Genomic DNA, 14569 nt, shown 5'->3' with positions numbered 1-14569 from the left:
CATGGTCAAATCTGAAAACCAGTGCAGAATGAAGAAGTAACTAGGAAAAGCAGTCCCATTATTGCCGTGTATAGTTCCCAGTTCCTAAGAAGTGAAGAAATAGCTTTGCAGCCATGTTTACTAATAGCATGATCCTAGACAACCAAAGAAAAGAAATACATTTTCTGCAATTCAGAGAGATCTAGAGGACAAATCTTCGCTATTACCCTATACTTCAGAGATCCAAAATTTGAGCATTGTTAAGACCTCTCCTTTCCTCCCTACCCTCGACCTCCTGTTACAGACTTGTGACTTCTCCATGCCTCAGGACTGTCCTCAAAAGTCATTATGGTTCTCTCCCTGTCCCCCAACAATTATCTGGAAGCCAGCCCTCAGGTAACTTGCTTCTCTGTAACTAACTAGGTTGCTCCTGAGACAACAGACTTCTATTTCGCCTACTGGTTCATACCTGAAGCCTTTCCATCTGGTGGAACCCTACAGAATCTGCATTCCAATGGTAATAAACTTCTAGAATCTAGTGTTACCCCACTGCACCTCAGAGATGGCCTGAGACTAAACAACTCTGAGAACAACCAAGAGAAAAGAAAACTAAGATTAAGTCACATGCTAATAACTAGATGCCCTCTCTAAGCCTACACCAATAAGAAACTAAACAAACAATACTGTATATGTTTAAACAAACAAACAGTATGCTTCTTAACTACAGTGAAATCAAGGTCCCATAGTTTGGCAGACAGGGATTTATGCTTACATGTCACATTCTTTCTTCAGAAGGTTCAAAAGGAATTTTCAACACCCTTGTAAGGGCAGCTCCTGCTTGTTGAAATTTATAAAACTACTATCTGAAACTACTAGAGAGAGTGGGGTGGTAAATACTGATTACCACCAAAGACTAGGAGATCCTATCTTAAAGCAACATAATCAAAATGGACAACCTTTATTGGTTGGCAGAAATACTTCTCTATTCCTCTATTCTCTGAGAAAGCAGGGGGTGCGGAGGGAGAAAAACTCCCTTCCCTCTACTCACTCGATTCCTCAAGGATCTAAATCCTCAATGCTTGTTGGGTGGGATGGCAAACATGACAGAAACAGGCAAATTTCCAGAAGAGCCATGGCAGACAACAGTGCTGTTTCTCCTAGAGAATTTATCAGTACCAGAGTGAGAGCTATGAATTAGAGCAATTGGTTTATATAATACATAAAGAAGAAATGAAACAAAACAGGAATAGGATTAGTATCTGTAGGAAGTAAAGGAGGTCAAAGTAAACTAATTTATTAATCCTTCCAGTTATATCTGTCCATTCGAACAACAATAAAAATATCTAAAATATCACCTGAAAACCATCATTGTTAGAACCAACAACCAAAAAGTACAGTTAGGAATAGAGAAGGTAATTTCTGAATTAAAATAATTCTTTAGGGATGCTAGGTGGTGCAGTGAATGCACTGGCAGTGAATGCACCTGGAGTCATGAGGACCTGATTTCCAATCCAGTCTCAGACACAACACAAAAAACTAGCCATGTGACATTGGGCAAGTCACTTAACCTCAATTGCCCTACCTTCCCCCCTCCAAAAAGCAAAAAATAAAAATAAATAATTGTTTACCAATTAATTAGAAATTATACACAGGCACACATGCATGTAAATATGTCCATACAAATACACATGTGCACATGCATATGTATATACATATAGTATAAGACTGGATGTATATGGAAGGTGCCCTTTACAAGTTCTGAAAATAGATAAAGAAAGGAAGATACAAATTTGAACTGTGCCCAGAAAAAGCATGTTCAAGCATACCCAAACAGTACTAGGCCAGCCAGCCTACAAAAATCTCTACATACTGAGCCTCATATAGATTGACAGATCAACCAACCACTGACATGGCTAAGGGAGTGTGGTCTCAGCCTCCTACATTTTTATACTTCATAACTATTTTTGAGGCCTTATTAATACAAATATCTGCAGATGATCCTGATTAGTCTATACACCTCTGCTTCACTGAGATGAGAACTTTCTTAAAGCTCAGATCAAAAAAAATTAGAAGGAGGTGCTTTCAAATGTTAAGATATGGATTTGATTTTACCTCCACCCACTAGGTAACAAAGGTCAAATCATTTCACATCTCTTGATCTTTGTTTTATTTATTTAAAAATATATGTGTACTATACCATGTTTTATGGAAAGTTTTGCAAACCTTAATATGTAAATGTGAGTTCTTATTTTTATTATATACATGTGTAGTACTACTTTAAACAAGTCCTCCACTAAACTCACATTCTGATGTATCATTATAGGCCTATTGTGGGTAGAAATTGCTGTCTCTATAGCTCAAGGAAATGGTCTAGGATTGTAATTACTGACATTTTCAGTTCCCAACAAGTATGACAACTTATCATGTCAAGATGAAGTTAAGTTGGAGAATATGGCAGAAAAAGACCTAATCCGCCAGGTCTTAACAAGTTAGAAAAGAAGGTGTTGACTATGGTATTGTGAGTCTATTGTCCTAGAACAAGCCTAAGTGAAAGGTGGCCATCAGGTACAGGATTTTTCTCCCTACCAGGGCCATTGCAATGTAAAGGGGTTACAATCTACATCAGTAAAGAAAATACCACACCAACAAAATCATGTCCTTTCCAAAATGTCAAAGTAACAGTATTAAACAAATACTAAACATGAACTTGGGCTATAAATTTAAATTTTGTCTAAAATACTAAATTTGTTCTGCATTGGATTAAGTAATATGAGCTTTCTCATTTCAGAATGGTAACCAACACCGACTAAATGGACAATCACTGAAATTAAGTGACCATAAAGTGCCCTGAAAATAAGAAATGCTAAAAAAATGCCAAGGTCACCATTGCTGATGTGTAAATAGCTGCAAGACTGGAAAATAAGGTATTCTTGGTTCTACCAATCAAACAAATTTTGAGTAAATCACAATGGCTCTGTAAAGCAAAGGACACTGACATTTAATATGTAAGCTACAGAATACTGAGAAATAATGGCATCTCCCTCCATATATATCCAAGAGTCAAGCACTGTTATTACCCGCTCCTTTCAAGGGGCCATGATTTTTTCACAGTGCATACTTCTTCTATCTAGGCATTTTACAACCCTTCTCCCCATACCTTAATAAACCACCCTCATGAATGGCTGTTTCTCCAGTAATTTATCACCTGGAGCCTCTCTACATTTAGGCAAGTCCTTCTCACGAAATAGACAAGTCATTTGTCACCTTATTAATATTCAAAGTTTTTCTACTTTAATAGGTCCTGCCAGATCTTAAGCTCAGCTGGCACTGCCTTAGAAAACCCAAGGTAACATTTGAAACAAGAACAATCAGATGTGCTAACACATAAGCTCTGAAAATCTGGGTAGTTAATACATCAAACAATTTCCCAGTAATGTAGATAAACTTTCTTTCTTTTTTTTAATTCTTTTTTTTTTTTTTGCTTTTTTGGAGGGCACTTGGCCGTTAAGTGACTTGCACAAGGTCACATGGCTAGTTTTTGTGTTAAATGTCTGAGGCCGGATTTGAACTCAGGTCCTCCTGACTTCAGGGCCGGTGCTCCATTCACTGTGACACCTAGCTGTCCCCTAAACTTTCTATTCAATATTGGCTTAAAAATAATATTAATAGGTAATTTAAGTTAGTTATGAGATTGTTCAGCAAAGTTGGAAGAAGTTTTTTAAAAGAACAACCTCAGTGAGTGGATGATATTGCTTTAAAATCTAGAGGCTGCTCTGCAAAACCTAACTGGCTAATAGTTCCCAAATGTTTAGTCAGTCATCCTATGAAGACCTCTACTTTTACTTTCTAAATAGTAATGACTCTTTACACTCATCATCTCCCAAGCTTATAAAAGCCTAGTAAGACAAGTAGTATGTTTAAATATCAGTGACAGGTCCACAGAGCTAGAGTTGGAAGTAACCTTGGAGGTTACTTAATCTAACTCCCTCATTTTACAGATAAAGGAACTGAGGCCCAAAGAAATGAAGGGACTTACTCAAAAGTCACACAGATTATTCCCTGGCGGTTCCAGAACTGGAACTTAGGTCCTCTGGGTCCAAATCCAGTAGGCTACCCACAACACCATGAGAACTAAGGTTCTGAGAAATTAAGGTCACAAATCTTTGTAAGTTGCAGAGCTAAAATCTGAACCTGACTTTAAGTCCAATGTGAAGTAAAGGAGACCAAAGTGAGTTAATCTTTTCACAATTACATCAGTCCACTAGAACCATAAAAACATCTAAAACATCATCTAAAGAGTGTCATTATTAGTTGGATTTGAAGTCTCCAAGAAATGAAACTGTTCAGAATTCCATCTTTTGTAATAACTGAGAAATCTAAACTCTGCAGAAAATATGTGCCCTCTACCAATCATCTGCTGAAAAAGTTGTTTGCCCCCATGTTGCTTCTGGTGGCTTTAAAATACACTTTTTGAATTGGAAATGGTATTGTAATTGATGTATCATACCAGAGAGGATGGCAATCCCTTTGTCATTATCAAACCATATCTCCATTTCAATTTTAAATACCCTATCATCTAAGCACATAATCATGCCCTTTAAAATAAATTTAAACTTAGCAGAATGTCAATCTGAAAGGGAACACATGGAATCTGAAGTGATCAAACAGCAATCTGGAGCCAAAACTGATCACAATATGAGTCCCTTTCCCTTAGCAGTCAATTAACTAATTAGCTAAGTGCTAATCAGAATCATAGGGCATAGATGTAAAGTGGAGGTCCATTGACCCTAATTAGCGGTCAATAAACGCCTAAGCCAACAGTTACTTTTAAGATCAAATGTGATAACAAGTGCGGCACCCAAGCCCCTTTGCTTTAGCAGGCAATAACTACCTAGGTCTTGTTACGTCTGGGATCCAGAGATTTAACACAATGTAAAGCACACCCTTCTTTACTTTGGAAGTCAAATAAATGTCTAGGTGCCTTTACTTTTTATTTTTAGGATCTAATGAGATTACAAACGAAAAGCACTTTGAAAACTTTAAAGCACTATATTAATGCTAGCTACTATTATTATTCTACTAATATTGTAATATTAACAGGACTAGGGAGGCTGTAATGTAGAGAAAAAGGTCGTCGAGTTTGGAATCAAGGCTTATCACCTGCGTAAACTTGAACAAACCATCCGACGACCTTCGTGACCTTGCGAACCCCGGGGGCCAGAGACCCCTCACCCTTAGCCCCACTTACCGAACTTGATGGGGACCTTCACCTCCACCGAGGCCTGGTGGCCGATGCTGTCCGAGACGATGGCCATCTGCTTCAGGGCCTCGTCGTACCTCACCTGGATGCTGTCCAGGTCCAGGCTGCCGCCCTCCACGCCGCTCACCGTGACCAGCACCCGGTCGGCGTCAGGGTAGTGGTAAGGGTCTAGGGGTCTCACGGCGATGTCACACGGGAGCCGCGCCTGCAGCCGCCCGAACGGGTTGACAATCAGCGTCCACTCCTTGAGCGGGGTTTTTCGAGCGATCGTCTGCTGGTTCAAGCTGCTCCTCTCCAACAGGCTGTAGGGTCTGGCCGGGTGGGCTCGGCGTGCTGCCACCGGGGCCGAGGCAGCCCGGAGCCGGGCCCATAGCCCTAAGGCTCCGAGCTGGGGGCCGCCTCGCCACCAGCCGGGGCCGGGGACAAACATGACCCCGGCTCAAGCCCGACCCGAGGTCACCACAGCCCCGCGCTGGGATTCCCTGGCCGCGGCTGACCCTACCACCGCTGACCCGGAGAGGCTAAAGGAGTAAAGAAGGCACGACGGGTCGGCGAGGATTGTAAAGAACCCCCCCCCCCCAGCCCCATAAACCAACCCCCCCCCCCCCCCCTCAATCTGTCTACCTTGCGCCGCCCCGCCCGCCACTACCAACTCCAGGACCCCAGACACAATTAAAAACCCGGGTCGGAATTCCAGTCTTCAACCACAGGGTGTCTTTTCACTATTCCCAACCCCAACCCCTCAATAACCCCGTGGGCAGACGGGATAGGTAGTTCTGAACTGTATAAGGAGTGTGCGACTCTAGGCCCTCAAGAAACTACAAGTCCCAGAAGGACTGCGCCTGAACCAGAGAGACGAATTGCTGGGGGAGGATGGAAATAAGAAGGGAAGCTTGTTAGTTCGCAGCTGACTGGTTGTTTCCTGTGCCTCGAGCTCATTGGTCTATAGTTGTAGGAGGGGTGCGGAGGACCCTTGCCAGCCAATAGGAAACCTGGAAACAGCTGGCGCGTCGGAGTTACGTGGTCTCCATGGGTACAGGAGACGCAGTGGCTGAAGCCCTAGAGAGAGCCCTGGGCTCCTCCATTGGTGCGAAAAAAGGACAGAAACTCCCAAAGTCGAAGCAACCAGCACTGGAAAGAAAGGGGCAAGGGAAGAGGGTCTGTATTGCCGAAAAAGTAAGAAAATGAGCCAAAGGAATATGGGAGTAGTGGGGGAAGAACATGTGGGAAACGGAGTCCGAAACTTATGCGCTAGGTCCTGAGGTAAAGGAGAGGGGAACTGGGGGCGAATAGAGGCAAGGGAGGCCAAGAATTCAGTGAGCTTTTGAAATAGGAAAAACATATATCTATAAACACACATGCACATACATGCACACACATATATACACATGTACACATACATATAAATATACGTTAATATACACATATACATGTGTATATGTATGTATAGATATCATGTTAGTAAATATTGCTTTCCTTTTCCTTACCCCTTCAGTCTCTCTGTGTCTTGGGGCAAGTCACTTCACCTTCAGTTTCTCCATCCGAAAAAGGAGGCTAGATTATGTGATCTCTTAAGTTTCTTTCTATTTTCAGTAGTCTAGGAGTCTATAACTGCAACCCCACCCTCATTTCCTCTCCTTTCCATGACCACCTTCTCCAATGAATTCCAGCTCTCTCCTTCATGTAGTCACAACTTATTATTGTTGTTTTGCTACCATTAATAATTATAACACCAAATCTGAACTTCAGAAGTTCCACTTGTCTCAGAATGTAAAAATTAGGACATTGTAGAAGTTAGATGAGGATGTCTTAAGACTGGATAGGGGGTCAAAGGTCCTGGATGATTTTGCTGACCATTGTATGCATATTGAGAGTTGTTTTAAGTTTATTTACCTTGCTTCATTCTTCTGTGTTTCCTCTTCATCTTCAAGAGCAGGTCAGTATGTTTACTTTTAGATGAATTATTTACAGTTTTTTAGACTTCATTGTCTTATTTCACTTATAAAAATTATATTCATACCTCTTTTAAAATTATTATCAAAGAACTTTTAAGCACTTTAAAAATTCAATAAAACTTCATATACAACTGTCAAAATTTTTATAGACCCATAGCACACTCTTTAGTTAACAATAATTCATTCTCTGTGATGCATCAAACTATCTCTGTGATGTACTAAACTGCTTATAGGCAAGAAATCTTAGCCATCACTGTCACACTAGTAAGCATCTAATAGTCATAACAATGAACCCCCAAATTCTGAAATAATTCTGAAATGAGATTTATTTAGAATAAGGGCTCTAAGAGTATTCAAACCAACTGCATTAAACAGGTAAGCTGTTTTTGTACAGTGGGCCTGTATTGTTAATGGAATGGGAAGATCTTTCTTGCCCATGAATAGGCTTAAATGACCTATTTTGAGTATGGGTCACATGGAGCCTTCAGTGGGTGGAGCTTACCCAAGGGGTGGGGCAGGAAATGGTAGAGTAAGGTGGAGCTGAGAGAGAGAAGAGGCAGAGAGAGGTAGAGCAGCTAGGTAGGTGAGGGAGGGGCATTTGGCCTAAGGGAGCTTGTTTGTGGGGAGGCCTGATAGAAGGAAGGCTTGGGGATGGTGGTGCTTCCTGCATTGGTTATGTGTACCAACTTCTTTATTACCATGGTGGATTTGGCTTTCTGGTGTTTGAATAAGTATCTTGGTTTTGTCTTCAAAGAAGAGAGTCTGTTAAATATTGCAATTCAAACCTGGAAATATGCATACATATTCATAAAAGCCACTGTGGGTATCACATTGGCAATATAGGGCCATTTCCTGGCAATCTACTGAGATGTGTATCTATAGGCATAAACATTCAAATTTAGGTTGATTGACATGTAAGTATAAACATTCAAATTTGGGGAACCCGAAACATATTGAGTGGACCCAAGACCTGGGTGGGATTTAAGCATTCCCTGTAGCCATTCAGACTGAGAACATTTCTGAGGTTAGCTCTTTTCTAGATACATCAAGCTATATGATAAATATATTTTCAACAAATATATTTCCAAATAATATGATAATATATTTCCTTATATACCTCCTTTTAAGCAAAATGAATGACTGTCCTAGGAAATTTTTTCTTGATTATATAAAGTGTTTAAAATTCACTAGAATTATGTGAGAAACTACTACTACTAAGATGTATGGTACTGCTACTATTTGTTTTCTTATTTTTCCTTTAAAAAAAATGGAATGTAGTGGATAACAAACCAGACTTGGTGTCAGGAGAATGAGATCTGTTTTTGCTACTACCTGGGTAATCCTAGGCAAGTCACTCCATCTCTGTTTCTCAGTCCTAGGACCTTTTTACTGCAAGTCATAGATGGGTTATAATTTACTTTGGTGGGAAATTTTCCCTAAAGTGAGTAAATCACAGATCCCTTGTATATAGTTTCTTCAGTACTTTTTTTTACAATTGATCTTTTGAAGGAAAAATATAAAGCAAAATAATCCTTCCTAATGCTTTTAAGTTTATCAAGCATATCTTTATAATTCATTGTTTCTATCAAATTTGGAAGACAAAAATAAACTTTGAAAAAATCATTAGCTGTAAAAATCCAGAGAGAAAGCATTTTTTGTGGTCTTGGGGGAGGGGGGGCACAGAGCCAAGATGGCAGAGTAGAAACAGGACTTCCCCAAGGCTCTGGCTTCCACCTCCTCCAATACATGTAAAAAATGACTAAAATTTTAGAGCTACAGAACCCACAAAGTGGCAGAGAGAAACAAATTTTCCCCTGAGGCAGCCTGGCAGGGTGGCAGGAAAGGGCTATCACATCAAGCTGGGAACTGAGCCCAGCCCCACCTGAGCCTTTCGATTTTGGGGCCAGGGTTATTGCCAATCTTAATCCTGAACAATTCAGGGGTAGGGATGTGATTCGTACTTGACAAAAATAATATCCCAGATTTCTTTCTTTCTTTTTTGATATAATTAAAATCCTATCTTTGACATGCTCCCTTATTTTGTAAGAGTCTAAAGGAAGTCAACATTGGGGAAGAAGCAAGGTATTTTCTTTTACCTTTTCTCCCAGGTATACAATTTTTGATCTTCTATCTAATCATAACTTCATCTCATTCCACCTCTCTCCATGCTTCACTCCTACATCCATTCTTTGTCCTCCATAAAACCTTTATTCCCTGTACTAGTGAATACTTTCCCAGGCCATTACCCTTGCTCTGACTTCACTTTTCTCCTTCTTCAGTCTTAATCCTCTAGTTAGCTATTTCAGTTCCACACTGTCCTTTGCTTTTAAATCCCTCACCCCGTTGTCCTCTGGCCAGCCTCAGCCCTGGATTGTTCCTACCATATTCTTTCTGTGCCTACTCACAGTTATTGAATGAAGCTGGAGGAAATCCTGCAAAGCCTGTTAATTGGGTACATTACAAAATCATATTATCCAACCTTATCTGGACCCTCACTGCAACAAGGTAGTACTTTTATTCCCTGATAATTGATTCCCTTTCTGCCTGAAATGTACACCTTCTCTACTTGTTTCTTCCTTTTAAGGCAGTTCAAACACCATCTTCTACATGAAACTTTTTCTGGTCCTTCCAAATACTAGTGCCCTCCATCCCACTACTAATTACTTTGTATGTTTTAGCTTTATATTTATGCTGTATATCTCCCATGGGAATGTAAACTCATTGCAGGTAGGGAATCTTTTATTCTTTGTACATGTATCCCTATTCCCCAGTGCCTAGTTCAATGTCTGTCACACAGTAGGAGCTTAATAAATACTTAGTGATTGACCGATTTATTTGGAATTTTAATTGTTAGTAAGCCATGAAGTCTTTTTATTTGGCCATTATCTGCCCTGCTACCTGCTATTACTCTACCTTCCAAACTGGACCTCCAGAGACCATTCCTGAGAGGAGCTAATTCAATCGTGGCACTACCTGGCACCATTCAACTTTCTCTTTACTATTTTCCCTTCAGTCGTGGGTATACCTTTGTCTCTACCTTTTGTTCTCAGAACTATAATCAAATCATCATTACTTTGAGCTTGACTGACCCACCATCTTTGAGTCTTCACTGACACAAAATCCCTTTCCTGGACACTGTGTCCTTATTTATAACATGCTCCCCCATTAGAACATAAACTCATTTAGAGAGTCATTAGAGACTTTTGGATTTGTATTTCTAGCACTTAAACTAGATCTTGGCAGCTATTAAACTATTAATAAGTGCTTTTCATTCATTCATTCATTGATAGGGCAAAAAAGTGAAAAGCCTACTTCATCCTGTGGCTGATTTTGGACCTGTTCACATAGCTTACCATAGCTATGGCAAAGTACAAAGTCGTGCTATATCCACCTTTCCAACTTTATTGTTCATATTATTCATTTTTGTATACTCTATGATCAAGCCAAATGATTCTCAGTTATTCCTCATATGTAACATTCCATCTTCTATCTTCATGCCTTTGCATGGGCTGACTCCCATTCCTCTGATAGATTTCCTCCATTCCCTCCTTCCCTCTTCCTCTTGGAATCTGGAGCTTCCTTCAAAGTTCAGCTAACATGCTGCCTTGTGCCTGAGACCTTTCCTGTTCCTCCAGCCCCCATTGTAGTTCCTCCCACTTTGTATTTGTTTTTTTTATCTGTTTTACATACACTTTAATACGTGCATGTTGCATTTCCCAATAGAATGCAAGATCTTTGAAAGCAAGAACTGTTTCATTGTTGTTAAATACCAGGCACTGCACTTGGAACAGAGTAGGTACTTAATACATTTTTGTTGATTGATTGGTGGGTTGAATTCTGTTCCAGGCTCTTCCATTTGCTGCCTTTGTGACTCTGGGCAAGTTATTTAATCTCTTTGAGCTTTTGTTTCTTCATCTATAAATTAAAGGGACTGGACTTAAATACTTATGAGGACCCTTCCTACTTTAGAGCTGTGATCCTATGACCATTCCCCCTGAATGTTCATGAGCCTGTACAAAGAAAACATTTCTCAGAGTTTGTTTATGGCCTGAATTTCTCTTACTTCTCTTGTGCTCGTCTCCAGACTCCAAAATACACCATAGTTTTAGTAGACAGGCTAACATCCACACAAGGCTTTTTGTACATTATTTCATGTATTGTGAAATTTTATGTTTGTGAGATAAGCCAGTAGGCAGTTGTAGTCTGCATTAGTAGAAAGTTACCACAAGGTGGCAGTTATGTTTTGCTCAAGCATATAGGAAAGATGTTTATTATACCGTAGTCTTTGTGTTTGAAATTTGAATGATATATAATAATTTTTCATTAAGCCATTCCTTTTATGTTTATGCTATAGCTTGAATCACGTGTATTACATAATGGAACAAGTCCTAAGTAGAAAGTAAGGGAAACTAGAGTCTAGTTGTGATTCTGCCACTGTCTCTCTGTGTGACCTTGAAGAAATTGTCAGATCTTATCATTTTTACTTTCTCAACATTTCTCCTCTATGGCCCCCCAGCCTCCTAGCCTTGAGCCCTGATCATCTTTCCCCTGGACTATTATGGTAGCCTATTATAATAGTCATCTCCCTGTCTGAAGTCCCACCCCACTGCAGTCCATCTTCTACGTGTAGCTGCCAAAAGTGATTTTCCTAAAGATCAGACCTGACTCTGTAGGTCTGAACCTGTCACTGCCTGTGCCCCACTCACTTAACTTCAGTGACTCCTTATTACCTCCAGTATCAAATATATAATCCTCTGTTTGGCATTTAAAGCCCTTTACAACTGGCCCCTTCTTACCCATCTAGTCTTCTTATATTTTAATCCCATCCCTCCACTCTGTGATCCAGCTATACTGAACTATAGAGTGCATGAGAAAGAATAATAACATATAACAAGTCTGGAAAAATAAGCTGCAGCCAAATTTAAAAGAGCTTTAAATGCCATATGTATGAGTTTTATTTGATCCTAGAAGTGGGTCATTGGAAGTTCTTGAGCAGAGAAGTGAGATGGTCAGAACGGTGCTTTAAAAAAACACTTTGTGGTGTAGAAGCAGGAAAACTCCGTGAGCTCCCCCCATAACTACCTCAAATGCCTATGAAATATGACTCTAAACAAATCTTAGAGCCATAGAACCCACAAAGTGACAAAGAGAAACAAATCTCCTGCTGAAGGCAGCTTGGCAAGCAGACAGGAAGGGTCCATTGCAGCACTCTGGGAGCTGAGTCCACCCCATGGTTTTAGCCTCAGGGTGGCCCCAACCCGCAGAGGCTAGAACAGACTTCCGGAGAGTAGATCACTAGCAGTTCTGATGGTTTCCAGAAATACCAACCCATAAATGCCAAAGACTAAGTAAAATGACAGTGTAGAACTCTGTTGGAACTAGGAGTGCAGTCTGGCCTCTGCTCCGGGCGTGAGAAGTAGTGGAGGTACGGCAGCTGTGCAGCTGCTTCCACGTGGCTGCTTGAGAGCTCCTGGCCTGCAGATGGTAGGGGGCCAAGCAACCATTCAGAGGGTAACCGCTCTTGCTTTAACCTGCCTGGATCTGGATCGCATTCTTGGGTGGTGGTCCTGAGGTGTGTGACCAGGTGCCAGAGCTTGTGGGGGCTGTAAAGAAGGCACCCTCCTAATAGCTCCAATAGCTGTGAAAACCTCAACAATTTGGGACAAAGCTCTTCCCTCTGGAAGCAGAGTTCTACTGTGGCAAAGAGCTCAAAAGTCAAGTAATTAAGTGGCAACATGATCAAGCAAAGGAAGCAAAGCAAGCACAGCAATTCAACTTTAGATTCCTTTTTTGGGGGGACAAAAAGGATCAAAGCATGGAATGGCAGGAAGACAATGAAGTGAGGACTCCTACACTAAAAGCTTCCAAGAAAAATATGAATTGATTACAGGCCATGGAGGAACTCAAGAAGGATTTTGAATCAAGTAAACAAAGTGGAGGAAAAATTGGGAAGAGAAATGAGAATGATGCAAGAAAATCATGAAAAGAGAGTCAACAACCTGACTGAAGAAAATAACACCTTAAAAAATAGATTAACTCAAATGGCAAAAGAGGCCCATAAAGCCAATGAGGAGAAGAATGCCTTAAAAAGCTAAATTTGACAGATGGAAAAAGAATTTCAAAAGCTCACTGAAGAGAATAATTCCTTCAGAATTAGATTGGAACAAATGGAAGCTAATGACTTCATGAGAAATCAAGAATTATTAAATAGATCCAAACAAATGAAAAAATAGAAGGCAATGTGATATATATTATTGGAAAAACCACTGACCTGGAAAATAGATCCAGGAGAGATAATTTTAAAATTATGAACTGCCTGAAAGCCATGATCAAAAAAAAGAACCTAGAAATCATTCTTCAAGAAATTCTCAAGGAAATTGCCCTGATATTTTAGAACCAGAGGGCAAAATAGAAATTGAAAGAATTTACCTATCACCTCCTGAAAAAGATCCCAAAAAGAAAACTCCTAGAAATATTATAGCCAGGTTCCATAGTTCCCAGATCAAGGAGAAAATATTATAAGCAGCCAAGAAGAAACAATTTGAATATTGTGGAAACACAATCAGGATAACACAGGATCTAGCAGTTTCTACATTAAGGGATCAAAGAGCTTGAAATATGATATTCCAGAGGTAAAAGGAGCTAAGACAAAACCAAGAATCATTTACCCAGAAAAACTGAGTATAATGTTTTGGGGGAAAATATGGTCATTGAATGAAATAGAGGACTTTTAAGCATTCTTGACGAAAAAACCAGAGTTGAATAGAAAATTTGACATTCAGAGACAAGAAGCAAGAGATGGATGAGAAGGTAAACAGGGAAAAGAAATCATAAGGAACTTGTCAAAGTTGAACTATTTACATGCCTACATGGCAAAACAATAATTGTAACTTATGAAACTTTTCTCAGTATGAGGATAGTTGAAGGGAATATAAATTTGTATGTGTGTGTGTGTATGTATATATACATACATATGTCTATATAAGAGGGTGTATGTGCCTATGAATATATATATATATATATATGTGAGTGTGTGTATATATGTGTACAGGTATATATAGACAGAGGGCACAGGATCAATTGAATAGGAAGGGATGATACTTAAAAGGTGAAATTGAGAGTTGAGAGAGGAATATGAGACGAGATGGGGAGAGACAGAATGGAGCAAATTATCTCATATAGAAGAGGCAAGGGAAAACTGTTACAATGGAGGGGAAGAACAGGAAGGCAAAAGAGAATGGGTCAACTTTACTCTGATTTAATTAGGAAATTGAATTACTCTCATTGGCTTAGGGAGGGAATGATATACACACTAACTAGGGTATCTTGCCCTATAGGAGAGTAGGGCGGAAGGGAATGAGAGGGGGGATGATGG

The 14569-nt window shown here is 40.0% G+C and overlaps 2 protein-coding genes across 3 annotated transcripts in view; one reads left to right on the top strand and one right to left on the bottom strand.

Moving 5' to 3' along the window:
- The window catches only part of LOC138175893 (protein FAM185A-like), a 65491-nt gene extending 59505 nt beyond the window's left edge, over positions 1 to 5986 (bottom strand). For both annotated transcript variants that reach the window (XM_069106543.1, XM_069106544.1), the window contains exons 1-2: positions 5864 to 5986; positions 5228 to 5760 (exon numbers count right to left, since the gene is read on the bottom strand). In XM_069106543.1, the coding sequence (XP_068962644.1) occupies positions 5228 to 5669 (442 nt within the window). In that variant the 5' untranslated portion in view covers positions 5670 to 5760; positions 5864 to 5986. The remainder of the gene's footprint in view (positions 1 to 5227; positions 5761 to 5863) is intronic.
- Positions 1 to 14569, top strand: part of LOC138175894 (coiled-coil domain-containing protein 146-like) — a 245301-nt gene that overhangs the window by 60444 nt on the left and 170288 nt on the right. The gene's annotated exons all lie outside the window — the stretch shown is intronic.

Source organism: Petaurus breviceps, unplaced genomic scaffold, assembly GCF_028583685.1.
Source record: "Petaurus breviceps papuanus isolate PSGF00001 unplaced genomic scaffold, PetGlider_PUasm1.0 79, whole genome shotgun sequence".
In the NCBI taxonomy this organism is placed as follows: domain Eukaryota; kingdom Metazoa; phylum Chordata; class Mammalia; order Diprotodontia; family Petauridae; genus Petaurus; species Petaurus breviceps.
Note: the sequence above shows the minus strand (reverse complement) of the source record. Positions and strands in the feature narration are given on the sequence as shown.